The sequence below is a fragment of the Pantherophis guttatus genome, chromosome 4 (assembly GCF_059756535.1).
Source record: "Pantherophis guttatus breed Tessera chromosome 4, ASM5975653v1, whole genome shotgun sequence".
Taxonomy (NCBI): Eukaryota; Metazoa; Chordata; class Lepidosauria; order Squamata; family Colubridae; genus Pantherophis; species Pantherophis guttatus.
The window spans coordinates 65,002,569-65,022,334 of record NC_142066.1 but is presented as its reverse complement, the minus strand read 5'-3'; the positions used below and the strand labels follow the sequence as shown (position 1 = coordinate 65,022,334).

Here is a 19,766-nt window from a genome sequence, read left to right as displayed (position 1 = left end):
ACTCTAGAAAGAGTACAGAAAAGAGCAATCAAAATGATTAGAGGACTGGAGGCTAAAACCAATGGTGTGTTGCTACTGGTTTGCCCTGGCTCGGGCAAACCAGTAGCGGCAGCGGTGGGAGGCTCCACCCACCCACCCGGACGTCATCAAATATGTTCTGTGTATGCGAGTGAACCGGTAGCATAGGTAAGTGAAACCCATCCCTGGCTAAAACATACAATGAATGGTTGCAAGAACTGGACATGGCTAGTCTAGTGAAGAGAAGGACCAGGGGAAACATGATAGCAGTGTTCCGATATTTGAGGAGCTGCCACAGAGAAGAGGGAGTCAACCTATTTTCTAAAGCAGCTGAAGGCCAGACAAGGAATAATAGATGGAAACTGATCAAGGAGAGATTCAACCTAGAAATAGGGAGAAATTTTCTGATAGTGAGAACAATCAACCAATGCAACAGCTTGCCTTCGGAAGTTGTGGGAGCTTTATCACTGAAAGCTTTCAAGAAAAGACTGGACTGCCATCTGTCAAAAATGGTGTAGGGTCTGCTGGTTGGCGGGTTGGACTAGATGACCTACAAGGTCCCTTCCAACTCTGTATCTGTACCTGTGGTTAACATAATGAATAAAAACTATCCAGATTTGATAAAAGTGATTCTAGTCTCTGAAAGTATATACTTCTCTTTATTTTTTACAATGAAGTAATTTTAAATTTTAGCTTCAGTCAGCTAGGGATGCTACCTAATAGTACTTCCTATTCTAAACATTTTGCTGATAATAATAATAATGAAGATGCACTGAGGCTACTATTCTAGGCAGACTTACTGAGTTGGGCTCAAAAAAACCAAATGGGAGAATTGTTCTGGCGGGCCACAACAAGAACAGGAAAGAGACATGGAAAGACAAAGTATTACATGGCCAGTACATTAAAAAAAATAGCAGACAAAGGTGGTACAAGAAGACCTGGCAACGATTAACTATAAGAAAATTGACAAAGACAAAGGGGCTCATTCTGGCTTCAATTGACAAAGCCAGAATTGAGAAGACAGCAATAGACAGCAGACGTACTGAGTTGTGGAGAGACCAAACTGAACTTGATCTACAAGAAAGGTCAAATGGAGAATAAGAGACATTGGAAGGCAAAGTATTACATGGCTGGTACATAAAAAAATAGCAGACAAAGTAGATAACAAGGCCTTGCAATAGTTAAGAGCAGGAAAATTGGAAAAAGAGACAAAGGGGCTAATTTTTGCTGCATAATCAATCTATCTATCTATCTATTATCTATCAATCAAATCTTTATTAGTCATAGACCAGCATTAGAATACAGAAATCACAGTTAATTAAAATGAAATACCAAAGAAAAGAAATCTTTGTGTGTGTGTGTATTTTATTCAGAAAGTATTCAGACCCCCTTTACTTTTGTCAATTTTATTATGCTGCAGTCTTGATTCTACAGTTCTTGAATTTTTTTTCCTCACTAATCTACACTTACTACCCCATAATGACAAAGTGAAAACAGAAGTTTTAAAATGTCTGTAAATTTATTATAAAGAAAAAACCTGAAGTATCACATTGGCATAAGTATTCAGACTCTTTACTCAGTACTTGTTGAAGCATCATTGGCAGCAATTACAGTCTCGAATTTTTTGGGGTATAATGCAATTGATCTGACTCTGATCTGATAATAGCATTTTAAGATAAAACAAGTTAGAATTATGATGGATTTAATAAAAAATAGAAATAATAATTCCTGCCATGCTCCTTATTGGAGGGGACAAAAGAGCAGAACATGTACCATTTAGTCAATTACTTCACCATTGCATAGATAAACTCAGGAGCCAAAAACAATGGATTGAACAATGGGCCTTATCCAACAACCTGAAATTTAATGTGGAGAAAAGCAAAGTTTTATATCTAACCAGGAAAAATCAAAGTTACAAGTACAGATTAGGTGAAATCTGGCTCAAAAACAGTAACTCAAAAACTTTTAAGAACAAATGCGAACAAATGTGAAGTCATAATTGAGAAGGCAGCAACAGACAATAGATGCTGCCACTGAAAAGAAACTGAAGAAAGACTTCCGGTTTGCTGCTGGCCGCCGCCAGATGTTCCCTCGGGATCATCAGCTTCCATTGCCTGTTAGAGCCGCCTTCACAGCGGAATGGCGGCTTGAAAAAACTCCGTTTCCATGAGGAAACGGAGATAGAGCCGGCAGGGGTGGGTAGAACTCTCTGCATAGTCCCAAAAGTTTTTCTTTTACTTTTGGGACGGAGTGGATGAGATGCCCCATATCCCCAGCCACTGCTCCGGGCTTTGGGAGACCTCTGCTAATGCAGAGCCAGGCGTCAAGAGCAAGCCTGCGAATTTAACAGATTATTCAAAGAAAATGTGAGCTGGACCTGTAATACTGAATCGCAAGTATTTTACTTATCTTTTAAAAAAACTACTTAAGAGAAAAGAGGAAATGAAAGGGGGGGAAAAAAGCCTTTTAAAATGGCGTCTGCCGCGGCTGGAGAAGAGGCTGAAAGGGAAAGTCCTTCCGTTTTCTATTACTACAATGTAGCGGAATAAATACCACTGGCTACATTTGTAGACAAAACTTCGCTCCTGTGTCTTTTTCTCTCTTTTTTTCCCCTGGAGACTTGACATTGTTTTTGATTGGAAAGAAGTCTTTTTTCTTGTTTGTTTTTTTTTCCTTTTAACAAAGCTTGCCTGGGCGGAAACATGGCACTGAGACTCATAAAGTCAGACAAACAAGTAGTGGGGGGGGGATTCCCCCACTAACAATTTAAAGGAACAAGTTTTAATTCTCCAGTCTCAGAAACCTGATTTCAATATAATAGAATTTCTCTTAGAGGAGATTGAAAGAAGGGATGAGATTGTGAATCAGCATCTTGAAAAATTTAAGCAGGAAATTAAAGAATTGGTGAAATCTAAGTTTGATTTTTTGGAGCGAAAAATTTTAAAAGTGGCTAATGGTTTTTCAGAATTTATGATACAGTTGGATACAAATACTAATTTACTAGAGTCTAAAATGGAAGAAACTCAAGATAAATTGGACAATAGAATCCAAAAAATTGAAAATGATTTGATAAACACTCAGGATAATAGCTCAGAAGAAAAACCTAAAATGGAGGCTGATCAAAAGTCTGGTAACGTAGAAAATCTGCAACAGAGGATTGAAAGAGAAGTTCTAATGGTACAATATAATTTCACAGAATATGCGATAAGACTGAGAGGTTTGCAGGAAAATAACAGAGATGATTTAAGGAAAATATCTTCTGAAATTCTAGCTGGGATTTTAAAGGTTCAACTTGAGGAAGTGTTTTGTAGGATTGACAGAGTTTACAGAATAAACTCCTGGATTGCCAAGCAAAGGCAACTGCCTAGAGATGTGGTGATTTATTTTACAGATAAAGAAATTAGGAATAATATTGTGCAAAATTCCTTCAATTCTAATTTGCAATTGTATGGAAGAAAGATTTGGATCTACAAAGAACTCCCACCTAAGATATTAACGGAAAGGAAGAAATTTGGTTTTCTGGTGGCTGAATTAAAAAAGAGAAATATCCCATTTAGGTGGGACGCCCCAGTTGGTATCATATTGAGATATCAAGGAGAAAGATACCAGCTAAATACTGTTGAAAGAGCGGAAGAATTTTATCAAAATAGGTTGATGAACTTAACATCTTCAGGTATAATACAGGATAAGCAGAAGGAGCTGGAAATAAAGGGAAAATATCGAATTACAGAGACTGTACCAGATAAATTGTCTTTGGATTTTTCGGATACCCCAGCTGGATTATCTACAAATTTGAGAGAAGTGGCATCTGACTTTAACGTGATGACTTATCAAGTCAAGGACAAGCATGGAAACCAATTAGGGGATATATAAGGGATAAAAAAGAAACATGAGACACAAAAACAAAACCAACAAGACCAATCTACAAAGCAGAATGAAAACCGATTAGTTGATACACAATCTGTAGAAAGGAAACCAGGATCGAAATCAAACCCACAAAAAGAAAAGAAAAAAAGAAATAGGTTGTATAAAAATAGAAATTTCTAAATCAAGCAACAGTGAAGCCAGTGACTTTAAAAAATGAATGAGTATGTGAAAATATAGAGGAGGCGACGTATTGATTAATATTATCCTGAGGATAGTGACAGATCTCTGCATTGCCGTAATCTTGGGATGTGAAAAGAGCCTTAAACTGATGGATTTGAATTATCCATTTTGGAATTTCTTTTTGTGTTGATAAACATATTATATTATCTTGAATCACAAGGCAAGAGAATTACGCTGGGGCAAGCAGAAGATCAGGTTGTTACCCACTACGATGATGGGAATCAATAATCCTGATGAAAGCCACAATTATTACTATATGGAATATAATTATAATGTCACTCGGGTGGTTGTTTTTACTTTTATACATACAAGAGGATATTCACTACTGATGGGGGCAGATATGATTGAAGATTTTGAATAAACTGTTGCATCAGCAAGCCATGTTACCCTATTATGGATGATGGTCCTAACAATCCAGTGGAAAGACTTTAAAGAAGATATTATATGGACTATAAATTTAAAGTCATTGTCTTTTCTTTTTTATTTAGATATAATGGAATATATATACATATATTTTTAAGTAGCGTGGGCAGTGAATCAAAGATATTAAGAATTGTTGTTTATGGTAATTTTGCAGGACAGTGGGTGAATAAGCTAGTTTGCAGATTGATTAGTTTAAGAAAAGGGATTTTTAAGTGATATATTTAGGGGAGTGGAGGAAATGGATAGAGTGGAATAAATGTTAAATTAGATTTTATGGGGAAGGCCGCTTTGAAATGTTATAGTAATATATACAGAAGATTAAATGTTAAAGTAGGATTTATTGTAAAGTCTTAAAGTGGAAGGTGGTTTTGAATTGTTGTAATAATATATAGATATAAGTTTGGGAGAAGAAAAAAAGGGCAGATTATTGCCAAATTGGGAGTTATAATACTATTATGCTAAATTAGAAGTTATTTTACAATGTTATAGTATAATGTCTTTTTTTTTCTTTCTTGAAATGTATGGATAAAGGGGGATGTTATAATATTAATAATATTTTTAGTAAGTAAAGGTCAGTATTTAGAGGAGGGAGTAAATAATCTGTTACGAATTAGGTTTTTTGTAACGAAGAAGTCACAGGGGGGGATGGGTGGGGAGGGGGGTTAGGGAGGGGGAGGGGAAAAAATGGGGAAAAATTTGTATTTGAAAACTTTTTCAATAAAAAAAAAAGAAACTGAAGAAATAATGAACCATTTATTTGGGGGTTCAAGAAAATTGCATAGACTAACTACAAACAATGGCATGACAAAGTAGCATCACTGATGCATTGGAATATCTGCAAGAAAAAAACATTTGCCAGCAAGGAAGAAGTGATGGGAATACAAAATAGTTATAAAAAAGGAAGAAGATAAGGTCCTTTGAGACTTTACAATTCAAACAAGCAAGCACCCACCTCATAACACCTCAGACTTAACAATTGTAAATATATGTATGTATGTATGTATGTATGTATGTATGTGTGTGTATGTATGTATGTATGTGTATGTATGTATGTATGTGTATGTATGTATGTATGTATGTATGTATGTATGTATATATATATATATATATATATATATATATATATATATATATACTGTGTATTTCTGGATAGTGGATACTGCAGTACCTTTAGATAGCGGAAAAAACTGGAGAAAATCATAAAAACCAAAAACTGGCAAATAGAAGTAGAACAATTGTGCAGAAGAAAGCGATATATTATCAATAGTAATAGATACCTTGGGTATAATCCCAAAAAATTTAGAGAACCATCTGAACACGATTAGCATTGCTAAACCAGCATCAGTTATTTGCACAAGGCAGTTTTACTTGGAAATATTGTATATTATTTATTTATTTTATATACAGTATATGCAATATTATAATAAAGCAAAAAATATAATAATATTAATAATATTGTCTGGCAAAATTGGCTAATTATTGAATGTTTAGAATCAAAATTTGAAGCTTTAGAATGCATCTGATGCAGCCCAGATAGAAGAACAGTACTGGAAGCTCCACTTTTTTATTTATATTTTATCTAGACGTAAAGTTTATCATACTATTTTTAAATCTCATTCCAAAAGATTTTCTAGCTTTTGCAAGTATGGTTTAGGAAACAAAAGTAGAAAAACAATCTCATTGAAATAACATGAATTCCATTAGAATTTCAGTGATGGTCTCCAACATTTTCAAAACTGCTATTATCATTTCTTCAATTTATTTTTTTAATACCTGCTAGGTTTAATTCTTTTGGCTAAAACTGCAGATTTCTTGAATGTATAGGCATGATCTGAGGTAAAATGCAAAAGAGATGCTTTTCGGTCACTTTCTGTTACGGGACAATCATCTAAAAAAATCCAATATGACAATGATTTATACAGATATTTTGAAAACAATATATAAATCCAAACTAGCAATTTTAATAAAAATGTTATTAATTATAATATTAATAAAATAATATTAAATATTAAACATTATTTTATAATTTTAGAATGTGTATTTCAAAAAATAAATGACAAAGAGTGATTTTTTTAAAAAAACTACATAAAAATAAAGGTACTATTAAGGAATTAAACACATATACATGTTTTTATTAATATATACATACACGCATACATATACACATGCAAATACACACACACACAAAGCACCCTGCCTTTATTATTTTTACAAATAGAGCAGTGAAGTGAATATATCCAATATACCTTCCTCTTCCTATTTTCCCAATAACTCTTTGAGGTGAGTTGGCCTGAGAGAAAGTGAATGGCTTAAGGTCCCCCAGCTGGCTTTCATGACTATGACAGGACTTGAATTCACCATCTCCTGCTTTCTACCCTGGTGTATTAACTACAAAACCAAATCTTCAAAATATCTTCAATTCATGAGTGTCCTTATTTAGGCATTTGCAGTCTCATGTTATCTTAAAACATTTTAAATGGAAACTAGGAAATAATTAACCACAAAAAGACTCATACTGACCTCTATTTTATTATTCTGCTTATCTCTCTATAAGCAGAAAATCTAACTCTTCTTAACAGAGTAACCTAATCAGAGTTGGAAGGAACCTCAGAGGTCTTCTAGTATAACTCCCTGTTCAAACAGGAGACTGTATATACCATTTAAGACAGATGGCTGTCCAATCTTTTAAAACCTCCAGTGATCAAGTACTCATAACTTTTGGAGGCAAACATTTCAATTATTGTTCTTACTGTCAGGAAATTTCTCTTTAGTTCTAGGTTGGGTTGCTCTTTGATAAGTTTCCATCCATTACCATCCACCCTCAGATGCTTTGGACAATAGGTCAATCCCTTTTCTTTGTGACAGCCACTTAAATATTGAAAAATTGCTTTAATGTCACCCATAGTCCTTGTCTCCATTTGACTAGACCAGTGATGGTTAACCTTTTTGCCATCATGCACCAAAAGTGGGGCCGTGGAAGGAGTCGTGCGCGTGCGTGCCCATACCCATAATTCAATGCCCCCTGTGCCCCCACATACGTGCATGTGACCCCCCCACACACACACTCCATGTGTTTCAGAGGCTTTCTTGGAGCCTGGGAAGAAAACGGCCTTGCACACCCCCTCCGGTGGCCAGAAACGGCCCGTTTCCCGACACCCGGAAGGCCCATTTTTCGCTCTCCCCAGGCTCCAGAGGCTTTCTTGGAGCCTGGGGAGGAAGAAAACGGCTTTTCCCACCCACCCCCTGGAGGCCCTCCAGAGCCGGAAACAGCCCTTTACCAAACTTCCGGTGGGCCTGGAAGGCCTGAAAATCAGATGGCCGGCACGCGCATGCAAGCTGGAGCTGAGCTAGGGCAATGCTCGCGTGCCCACACATATGGCTCCGTGTGCCACCTGTGGCATGTGTGCCAGAGGTTCGTCATCACGGGACTAGACATTCCTAGTTCCTGCAAATGTTCTTCATATATTTTAGCCTCCAATCCCCTAATCATCTTTGTTGCTCTTCTCTGAACCTTTTCTAGGGTCTCAATATCCTTTTTGGATTGTGTGACCAAAACTGGATGAAGTATTCCAAGTGTGGTCTCACCAGTGCAGTATAAAGCAGCACTAACACTTCATGTGATCTTAATATTATCTCTCTGTTGATGGAAACAAGAACTGCATTGGCTTTTTTAGCAACTACAGCACACTGCTGGCTCATATATGGTTGTCTACTAGGACTCCTAGATCCGTCTCACATTTACTACTAATGAGCAAGCTACCTATCCTATATCAGTATTTTCTTGCATAAGTGTACAACCTTACTTTTCTCACTGAACTGCATTTTGTTGAATAGGGCCCAGTGTTCCAATCTGTCAAAATCCCTTTGGATCTTGAGCCTATCTTCTAAAGCAGGGATGTAAAACTCAGGTCATCATGGCAGGGTCACATGACATATCAGAACTTTTTTCCCCTTAGCTAAACTGGGCATGGGCATGGCCAACGTATGATTCATCCAGCCTATGGACCGTGAGCTTTACAGTCTTGTTCTAAAGTGTTGGCTATTCCTCCCAGGTCCGCCCACCCACACAGACATCATCTCCCTTTTTTGCAATGATTTTCAGCCTCTGCGCATGGGCAGAAGGTTTTGCGCATGCGGAGTGTGCACATTTGCGAACTGGTAGAGAAGGTAAGTGAATTTCACCCCTGGGTGAAACCCATCCCCTGATAAAAACCTGTTGTGTAGATATTGAAGATCTACATCTTCAACTAAATCACACCGTTTTCCATGATAGTTTTTCCCTCACAAGGGCTTATACAGTTGTAGTAGACACTGGCCAGCAAGGAAAGGTGCACAGCTTTCTATTGGAGGTCAACATTTCAAACCTATGTTTCCTATTTCATTTTGACTAACACATCTAGGACAACAATCTGTTTTCTTCTAAAGTCATGTAATATTTGGTTCTTCTGTTTCATTTTAGATATATGACTCCAGTACTGAAAAAAACGGACAACAGATTCCCCCAACTACAGTCGCTTTGAAAGTTAGTTTTTTTCCAAGAAAAAAAATCTTTACTTCAGAAATCCCATAAAGAGATGGTGTCTGTCTATGGTGGATTGTGAGTATCAGGTTAATGGTTCCTACATTCTTCCTCTGCTCCAATCTCCTCCAACAACTAGATAGAATTATATATTTTACATCTACCAATATTTCTTGCAAACATAACCCACCAGAAGGAATAGGAAGATCTCTAAAGTTGTCTCTTGCAACCATCTGAAATCAGCAAATAAATTGTATGTGCTGGAATCACTCAAACTATAGATAAATTATTAAAATTTCAAGTTTAATTAATCCATAATCTGGCCACCTGACCAACAGTAAAAGTTATGCAAGCCTACTTACCTAACTGTTTGAGATTAGGAAGCATATGTACAACAAAAAGGCGATAATCTGATTCATTTTTAACAACAGGATTCAGTCGGAAATCCACAACTTGAAGTGCAGTTAAATTGTGCAGTCGTAGCACTTCTGATAAAGAGGAGATGTGATTGAAGTAGAGATTGAGCTTTTCTAAATATGTGAGATGCTTAAGGCCCTGTTTTAAAATATGAATAAAGTTCCTCAGTAACCTTACTCTTGTAAAATGACTAAGACAGAATTGTCTATGATCATCTTTTTCATACATGTTTTATAATACTTGTGCAAAAAAGGGGAAAATTTACATCATGCAATTTGCTCCCCTTCGCACTCCATCACCTTCTACATCTACATATAGTGGATACCTCTGTAAAGAGGATATCTCAGATGAGAACTGGAATAATGCTTATTTTTCAGTATCTCACTCTTGTCAGATATTTCAGATGTGTAGGCTACTAAATTATAGATCAGTTTAAATGATGCATAAATGTTGGTGAACTCTATTGAATTTTCAATGTTTATGCATACAGTCTAAAATATAACCTATTTTCCACACAAGTCCCAAAACTAAATGAAGAGAACTATGTTAAACAAATTACTTCAAAAAAATTATATTTGTTCATTTATTCATTGAAGAAAATTGCTCACCTGAACTAAAATAAATACTTTAACACATAGGGAATACCTTTTATTCTCCACATTTTAAACATTTGCCTCAATAGTCCCTTTACTACTTGTTACAGAGTAGTTTTATTCTGCATATATGGGAAATCTCTATAGGTGCGCTTTATTGTATCAGGATATTTTCACGCCAATACCATTTTCAATTGTTAGGTGGTAAACAGATGTATTTAATAAATCCAAAAATAAAATCCCCAAATATACAATGAAAAATATGCAAACTCCCAAAACTTTTTACCTCCAGTGTAGTCAGTGCATTGCGTGAGAGGTCAAGAGATTTCAGATAAACAAATTTTTTCAAGGAGTTTCCTAAATGAGTGATCTTTTCATACACTCCAGGAAGAGACAATGATCGGATATCAGCTGAAATGAAAACATTGCTGGCAATTTAATATAATGACTTACTTTTGACAGTACTTATAAAAAGGAGGGGGAAAAATCAGACATGTACAGCGGATTGGGGGAATTTTAAAAGCAAAGAATTACCAATAGAGGAGAGTTGAACTAGGTAACATCATCATAATTCCTTGATTAGTGTGCTGTTTATGGCAAGGAACTACTAACTCAGATAATCATACCGTAAACAATGGCCTAATAAGAACCATGAAGAACACTCCCTCCAACAGTGACAGGGCAAACCACACAACTACACGTAGGCACACACACAAAGAACAAATCCCAGTACATTTTAGCATTAATTATATATTATCTAGTTGAGTAACCAATCAATGGAGTCAATGGAGGAATTCACTTAAAAACTGAAATTATGTGCTTAACAATTGTGATCAAAAAGGTCATAGAAATGAGTTGGGTCAACTCATTTAAATAACCACCTTGTTTAGCAATGGCTATTCTGGTCTCAAATTGAGAACTACCTATATACCTTCTAATACATTCTGGAACTGAAATAGAATTTGCATACACATCCACACACATCCAGACACACACAAGACACATACACATATGTCACACAACCATACACATACACAACCATATGACACAATCATACAACTTTTTTACAACCAGAGTACCATAACTGATATGGTTTGTAATCTTATTCTAGATTCATTTCCTCATGCACCAACCTAGCTATTTCCATCTTAAACTTATGTACCTGCTTCTGTTTTTTAAATGAAGACCATATATTTGTCTCTAGTGGTTTTTTTAGCCAAATTATCTACACAACCAAGATAGTTTTGCATTTTATTAAAACCTTCTCTTCCAATAATGCATCATCTACAAATCTGCTAAATTTGCCTTTTGCTAATTCATCCAGATCATCAGGGTGGATAAAAATCAATGGTTTTTTTAAAAAAAATCAAAAAAATCAGATTTTTTTGATTTAAATTGGATTTTTTTGATTTAAATCAGATTTTTATTTTTATTGAATTTATTTTAATAAAAAACTTTTGGGGTAAAAATCTATCATAAGATAGTTTTCTATTTAAGATACATAAATAATTTAGTTTATTCAGCATGAAATGGAGCTTAGTTATGTAGCATGAGGCTGTATATTCTGCAACACTGGGACTATCGGTGAGTCAACAGTGGGTCAAAGGAGTAGCAGAGATGACAGTTGCTCTTTAAAAATTATGATTTAAATCGAGTTGATTTAAATCAAGCCTTTTTACTAGTGATTTAAATCAAATCCATCCTGCAGATCATTAAAAAAAATGTTGAGAAGTAGACAACTCAGGACTAAACTTTGTGGCATTCCACTTGATGCAATAGATAAGGTGTTGTATTAGAAACCTGGAGACTGTGAATGGGCAAAATGAGAGGCAGAAATAATATGTATGTTCTATTGATTTATACAAAATAAAAGTGAGATATATAGGTAATGATTTTAAAAACCTGCAGTGAGGAATAAAATAGCTAATACTTTTTAAAAAATCACAAATATTTTCAAAAATATTTTTCATTAGTTTCTTTAAATTTTATTTTTTAAAACAACTATGTAGCCATTTTCTCATTCAGCTCACAGATCCAATCATCACTACGTACTTTGACAAATGCTTTCTGGAAATTAAAATGATTAAATTTATGGTAGAGTGTCTTGTTATCTGAGGGATCACCTATCTCAATTAAATTTAATCATTTAATCTCCAACAGATTATTGAGGCAAAGTGGATATACCCCAGATCTCTTCAAGTTGAATATTGCTAACATGTGGGATAAAGTAAATGTATTTTCTCTGTTGCTGCTCCTGCCCTCTGAAATAATACCCCCCCCCCGCCGTATGTATAGTGCCCATTACCACTGAATTCTACAAGATCTCTAAAACCTAGCTCTGTTCCCAGATTATCGTGAGTTGGAGCCTCTGTCACATTTTATATGATTATTTCTTGTGCAGGCTGACATTTTAACTGTTTTGATAGTATATTTGGATATTGTAAATCACCAGATGAAGTGGGCAATCATAAATAATAAATATATTTATTTACTAAACTTATATCCATCCAGGCTCCAGAAACTTTAAGTGGGTAACAACAAAATTAAAAAAAAAATAACAAACCCATTTAAGAGTTAAATTGTCCTGCAATGCAAAATGGGATGAATTATGGACAGTGGACATCAAATGGGAAGATGGTAAAGACACTGCTGCAGATAGAATTCATTTGAAGAAGCTTGCTGCCCTATACACTCTGCACAAAAGAACCAATGATGGTGATGATACTGCAAAATCTCAAACTCGTTTATTCTACAAAAAAGTCTTGTAAATTTACAAAAAAATGAGGATGTTATGCATGGCAGATCAAGAGTACAGTTTGTCTTCACTTGCTGACTGCAATTGGGACAGACAATGCCATCGCTAAGTGGTGTGGCCATTAAATAAAACATAATGTAACCATGCTGCCTTATGATGGCTGTAATCATTAGCAAATTACCAGTCATTAAGTATGTCCATATAACCGCAAGTTGCAAGTTCCTGCTGGCTTTTCCATTGACTGTTTATTAGAAGCTGGCTAGGAAGATTGCAAATGATCATCATGTGATTAAGATGATGCAACAGTTGTAAATGTACCCTAGTTGTCAAGCACCCAAATAATGATCAAGTGACTATGGGGAACTTATTAAATTTGCAGATAACAAGCTGGCAGGAATTACCAATGCCCTAGATGATAGGCTCAAGATACAGATGGATCTTAACAGACTAGAACACTGGGCCCTATATAACAAAATGAAATTCAATGTAGAGAAAAGTAAAGTCTTACATTTTGACAAGAAAAACCAAAAATGCACATACAGATTGGGTGAAACCTGGCTTAATAGCAGCAACTGTGAAGGGATTTTGGAGTCTTAGTGGGCAATCAATTAAATATGAGCCAGCAGTATGTGGCGGCAGCCAAAAAAAAGCTGACTTTGTATAAATATACAAAAGTATGAAGGCTATTGCTTAATGCATTGTAAGCCGTCCTGAGTCTCCGGAGAAGGGCAGCATATAAATCAAATTAAAAAAAAAAAAGCCAATGCAATCCTAAATTGCATTAACAGAGGATTGAGGAATTCAATCAAGATTACATGAGGTATTCATACCACTCTGTAAAGCCTTAGTAAGACCACTTCTAGAACACTGCATCCAGTTTTGGTCACCACACTATAAAAAGATGTGGAGACTCTAGAAAGAGTGCAGAGAAGAGCAACAAAGATGATTAGGGGACTGGAGGCTAAAACATGAAGAACGTTTGCAGGAACTGGACATGGCTATTCTAGTGAAGAGAAGGATCAGGGGTGAGATGATAGCAGTGTTCTAATATTTGAAGGGCTGTCACAGAGAGGAGGGGGTCAACCTATTTTCTAAAGCAGCTGAAGGCCAGACAAGGAATAATAGATGGAAACTGATCAAGGAGAGATTCAACCTAGAAATAAGGAGAAATTTTCTGATAGTGAGAACGATCAACCAATGGAACAGCTTGCCTTCAGAAGTTGTGGGTGCTTCATCACTGGAAGCTTTCAAGGTATAGGGTCTCCTGCTAGATCAGGGGTTGGGTTGGATTAGATGACCTACAAGGTCTCTTTCAACTGTTATTCTATTCCTATTCACTTTATAATAATAACTAGAAGCTTGAATTGTACCTGGAAGCAGACACCCATGGGGATGGAAAATTGTTACAGGGCATCATAATGCCTATTATTCAATTTAGGTACTTATGTCAGATGTGATACAAGTAATAAATTGCACTCTTTGTGTGATAACACTATAATTCTGATATCAAATGGGTATCAAAATCAATCCAGAATGACACTAGTTGTAGTGGCATTCATCCAACAGCATCCAAGTGACAGTAGTTGTGAAGCCTTAAAACTGGATACACATACAGCATTTCTATTATCTATTTTAAAATCTTCCTAGGCAGAATTGCCCTGTAGCTTTGGATCCTCCCACTCCCACTCTCAATCCATCGAAAATACAATACATATTACTCTCTTACAGGACAATTGATTCATATTAAAATGAGCCCAATTCTTCTAATTCTTGGAAGAATTGAGAAATACTAAGGAAGGGACATTCTCTTGAAAGATCATTCTGCTCCCTATTAGGAAGTGATCTGTCAAATAATACAATCGAACATCTTCATTGGTTTTCTCTATTTCCTCTGCCCGTCTTTTGCCGCTTTTGGTCATCTCTTCCTAATACGAGGCAAAACGACGACTAAAAAAGCCTTCTTCTCTCGCAGCCATGTTCCAACTTCCCACACCCAAAAGCTGAATGATCACCGAGATTTTGGCGCCTCAGGTTGACTCTCTCTCGAACATCTTCCTCAGTCAGTAAGATTCCGAGTGCAGCCGTGGTTTTAAAATAGTTAGAATGTACTCCATACATAACAAACTGTAAGTCCGCATAGCAGATAAATCAAAACTAACGCCGCGAAAGTTCGTTCGTTCGTTCAAAACAAAAGAAAGTGCGCGTGCGCCCGATCGAGCTGATGAACCAATTAAAATATGTATGACTTTGAACTGCCCTATGGAAGGTATTCGGGTAGATTCTCTCCAGTTCCTAGGCAACGTTACGCAGGTAAATCCGCTCCACGCTGTTCGCATATTCCGTAGATGCGGAGGGGTGGTTGCATAGATATAACTATACAGAACATCCAAAATGATGAAGATTGGGAGTCTGCATAGTCTATGCACAGATTCACAAACGAAATCATTTTATTTTTAGTAAAAGACCTAAGAAAGAATGATGGTATTGCTTGGCATATTAAACATAACTTCATTTTTCAAAACAAAAATTAGTGACATTTAAAATGTATAGCTTTGGCTGAAATATGACCTAATATTGCTTACTTTTTGATAATTATATCTATAATTTCAATAGAAAATACAATCTGCTATAAACCATATTAAACAACTGGTAGGATAGTATTATTTTCAAAGTGGAACTGCCAGTCCACCTTGCTCTTTCAAATCTTGTATAATCTTGAATTTAATTTTTGTCTTTCATTGGATCACAAGCAAATTGTTATTTGTTTATGCCAATTATTTAATACTAGTATTTTAGTGGAATCATCAGGAACAGAAAATATTTGTAAAATATTCATTTTAATGGCTTGCAATTATTTCTAGCCAATCCTTGTCCAAATTCAACTTGTGATACAGAATTTCATGTGAATTTTTTTGTTAAATGAGGTCATCTTAAGAACTGATTTATTGATAAAGAGCAAAGATTTCAGATATTTGTGGGTTTAGATTCTTTCCTAAAATTTGCATTTAGATGTTGTTCTTCATCTCATTGATTCTTGAACTTCTAACTATCCCTACATTTTAGAGTTTGAATATGTAAGTTCAAGAATTTTTTAAAGTGTGTGTGTGTGTATATGCGTGTAAGAATGTATGCTTGTGTATACTATATATAATATGTTGTGTATATTATATTTTTGTGTGTGTGCATCCAATTCTGTGTAGTAGCAGAATTTAACTTCATAATTAACATACTTCAAAAATATGGGACAAAAAAAGATGACTTTGAATTCTTAATCAGGAAGAAAAGTAAGATTTTATAATTATTACTGACAACTTAGTGCATAACTCCCAACATGGAATATAACAAATGAAGTATAGCAATCATTCAAAAGAAATAAAGTGCAGTAGAAAAGCAAGAAAAATTACAATTACATGGATAAATGGTCCTATCCAATTTCAAATGATCAAAATCCATATTTTTTAATTTAATACATTTAATTTAATGTAATAATTTAATAGGTGGCCTGTCTGAGCTGCGCGGTCTAGGCCTCATTCATTGGATGGGTGTCAGCAGCATCAGTGGAGGTAGCAGAAGTGGGATGGACAGCAATGGCAAAAAGAAAGAGAATGGCAATCCCAGTGGCCTTCCCAGGGAGCCATACCTAGGACCCAACAGCATCAGTCCTGGCAAACTAGCTAAGGAGCTGTGCCTAGACCAGGGGTGTCAAACTCATGTCATCATGTGACATATCATGACTTTTCCCCCCTTCGCTAAACTGGGGGTGGGCGTGACACGTTTGCTGCAAATTTGACATCCCTGGCCTAGACTCTGCTTGCTGGTCAGGGGCAGCAGCATTGGTGGTGGCAGCAACAGCAGTCTGGTGGACTTGAGGGCCATTCAGTGATGGGTTGCCCCCGGTTCGCACCGGTTCTATAGAACCGGTAGTAAACGGCGCGCATGGCCCTGTTGCGAATCGGTAGTAAAGGTAAGTAGAACCCACCCCGGGGCCATTGTGACATTTCTAAGAAACAGGGGATACAGGTGATACTGTTCAGGAAGAGGACTAGGGCCTGAAGGAACTGTGACCTTGCTCCTATGATGAGAATCTAAGAGTGGCTAGTGCATCTATATGAATGTTGGTAACCTCTATCCAGAGTGAGAGTTAGATGGAGGGTTTTGAATGAGTCAGTCTTTCTCCTTGCTGGTCATATTCAGCCTCCCTTAGCTCAAGTTCAGAGTCTAGACAGCATTCACTTGGAAGCCCAGAGATTTAGCTGCTGCTGCTGAATGCCAGATTGGTCAACAACAAGGCTCCCCTCATTGTAGAACTTATTGAAGAGGAGTATTCTGATCTAGCATGCATCACCAAGGCCTGACAAATTTACAGTTTGGCACCAGCTGAGATCTCAGAATGAAAGGTGAGGTCGCAGCAGTCACCAGAGAATCCCTTTCCACCTTCATAGTACTTGTTCCTCACAATTCTGGCTGCCTGTTTCTAAAACTGGGATCAGATGGGATTGTTCCTAACGTACCAGCTTCCCTGCTATACAGCAACTTCTAGGCTGAACGATGACCTGTACAACACCAGTGTTTTTGCCAGAAACTGGTGTTTTCCTCTGGCTTTTTTTTTTTTTTTTTGCAAAAATGCCCCATTATGAACAATGTAAATACATGGTTATTAAATGAACTATTATTCACTTAACAACCAGTTGCTTAATGACTGCTGCAATAAAGGTCAATAAATTGGGTTGGTCGTGTGATGACCCGCTTTACAACTTTCACAACTTACATACAATCATAATGGGCAATCTTCATTATGGTCATAAGTCAAAGACTACCTATATAGCTGAATTTCCTACTTTCTAATTGGTACATTATATTTTTTTTCCCCAAAGTGATATTCATTCCTTTCTTCTTGTTTATGTGATTCTCTCCCTATAATGATGAAACACTAACTGCTCTTCTAAAATAGTGTTAGTTTAGTTTCTAATAACTCTAACAGCAATTTCTATTTTCTTCCAATGAAAATATACCATTAGTTCTAACCATCTATATTAGACCCATTTTTAATGTTATTTGCCATTAGGAAAATAAAACAATGGCTACCACAACACCACACAAACTGCCATGGGAGGAAAAATATTTACAAAGTTGTCAAGTAGCTGCTAGCTGGAGTACTTTGTGCCAACAAAGTACTGGACAGGATTCTGGGTGGGCTTAGTGCTGCCACATGTTTATTGGACCCGTGTCCCTCCTGGTTGGTATTGGCCTCCCGGGAGATTACACGAGGCTGGCTCCAGGGGATTATAAATGCTTCTTTGAGTGAGGGTGCCTTTCCCGCCGACTTGAAAGAGGCAGTGGTGAGGCCCCTCCTCAAGAAGCCATCCCTGTACCTGGCTGTATTAGCAAATTACTGTCCAGTCTCCAACCTTCGCTTTGTGGCGAAGGTTGTCAAGAGTGTGGTGGCACGACAGCTACCCCGATACCTGGAGGAAACTGTCTATCTGGACCCATACCAGTCGGGCTTCAGGCAGGGGTACTGCACAGAAACGGCATTGGTCGCATTGGTTGATGATCTCGGGAGGGCTCAGGACAGGGGTTGCTCCTCTGTCCTGGTCCTATTAGATCTCTCAGCGGCTTTTGATACCATTGACCATGGTATCATGCTGCAGCAGTTGAGGGGGTTAGGAATTGGAGGCACCGTGTTACGGTGGTTCTCCTCCTACCTCTCCGACCGCTTGCAGTTTGTGTTGGCAGGGGGGCAGAGGTCGACCTCGAGGCGCCTCGCTGGGAGGTGCCGCAAGGGTCAGTCCTCTCGCCCCTTCTGTTCAACATTTATGTGAAGCCGCTGGGTGAGATCATCTGTGATTTTGGGGTGAGAGTCCATCAGTACGCTGATGACACCCAGCTGTACATCTCCACCCCAAACCACCCCAATGATGCCCTTGATTTGATGTCCCACTGCCTGGAGGCCGTGCGGATCTGGATGGGGAGAAATAGGCTCAAGCTCAACCCTTCCAAGACTGAGTGGCTGTGGCTTCCAGCGTCCCGGTATAGTCAGCTGGTGCCATCGCTTACTATTACAATTATTTACTAACAAATATTTAAGAATTGTGATTATGTTTTTATGTGATCCATGTTGCAATGATCTCTTGTAGCTAATTGAAAATCAGTATAAAACATGAATAGACATTATATATGTCTTCACAACCAATGTTTCAATGTGATCAGTTCCTCAGACAATCTGTGAGGAAATCCATACTGTATAAACTTCTCAACTCAGCACAAGAATGACCCATCATATATTTCCAGACAATATGTCTGCATACCATGATTCTCAACCAACTGACATTACATTGCTAAAGGGTTCCTGTTATATTTCTTCTTACTTGCACTTTTGCTACGGACTCAATTTTGTGACTTGCAGTAATAAAGCAGTTTTTTTATTTAAAATTTTGGTCTGCTGTAAATTAAGGATAGTTAAGAACTATCTAAGGCTAAGAACCAGAGGGGAAGAGTTTAAGCTCCAAGCCTTTGCGGACGACTTGATATTTGTCTTGGAAGAACCTTTGGAATCGGGACCAACCTTGCTACAGGAGTTGGAGGCTTACTGGAAAGTAACAGGATTTAAATTAAATAAAGATAAAACCAAGATTCTAATTAAAAATATGACGAAGAATCAAAAAACGCAGTTAGAGGAAGAACTAGGGATCCAGATAGTTAAAAAACTAAAATACTTAGGAATTTGGCTTTCATCTAAATGCTCGACCATTAAAGAAGATAACTGCCAAAAACTACTTAGTCAAACTAAAGAAATGTTGGAAGGATGGGAAAGTTTACAGTTATCATTATTAGGTAGAATTGCAGTAGTTAAGACGTATATCCTGCCTAAATGGCAGACAGCCCCAGTTTTAGTAGATACAAATTTTTTTCATTTTTTAGATCAGTGTATACG

The 19,766-nt window shown here is 37.0% G+C and overlaps 1 protein-coding gene across 6 annotated transcripts in view; it reads right to left on the bottom strand.

Moving 5' to 3' along the window:
- The window catches only part of CEP72 (centrosomal protein 72), a 51,588-nt gene extending 36,488 nt beyond the window's left edge, over positions 1-15,100 (bottom strand). For 4 of the 6 annotated variants that reach the window (XM_034416360.3, XM_034416361.3, XM_034416362.3 and 1 more), the window contains exons 1-4: positions 14,845-15,100; positions 10,364-10,488; positions 9,430-9,622; positions 6,322-6,436 (exon numbers count right to left, since the gene is read on the bottom strand). In XM_034416360.3, coding sequence (XP_034272251.1) covers positions 6,322-6,436; positions 9,430-9,622; positions 10,364-10,488; positions 14,845-14,950 — 539 coding nt within the window. In that variant the 5' untranslated portion in view covers positions 14,951-15,100. The remainder of the gene's footprint in view (positions 1-6,321; positions 6,437-9,429; positions 9,623-10,363; positions 10,489-14,844) is intronic. The other 2 variants (XM_087892335.1, XM_034416363.3) reach the window with 2 other exon arrangements.
- Positions 15,101-19,766: the final 4,666 nt, after the last annotated feature.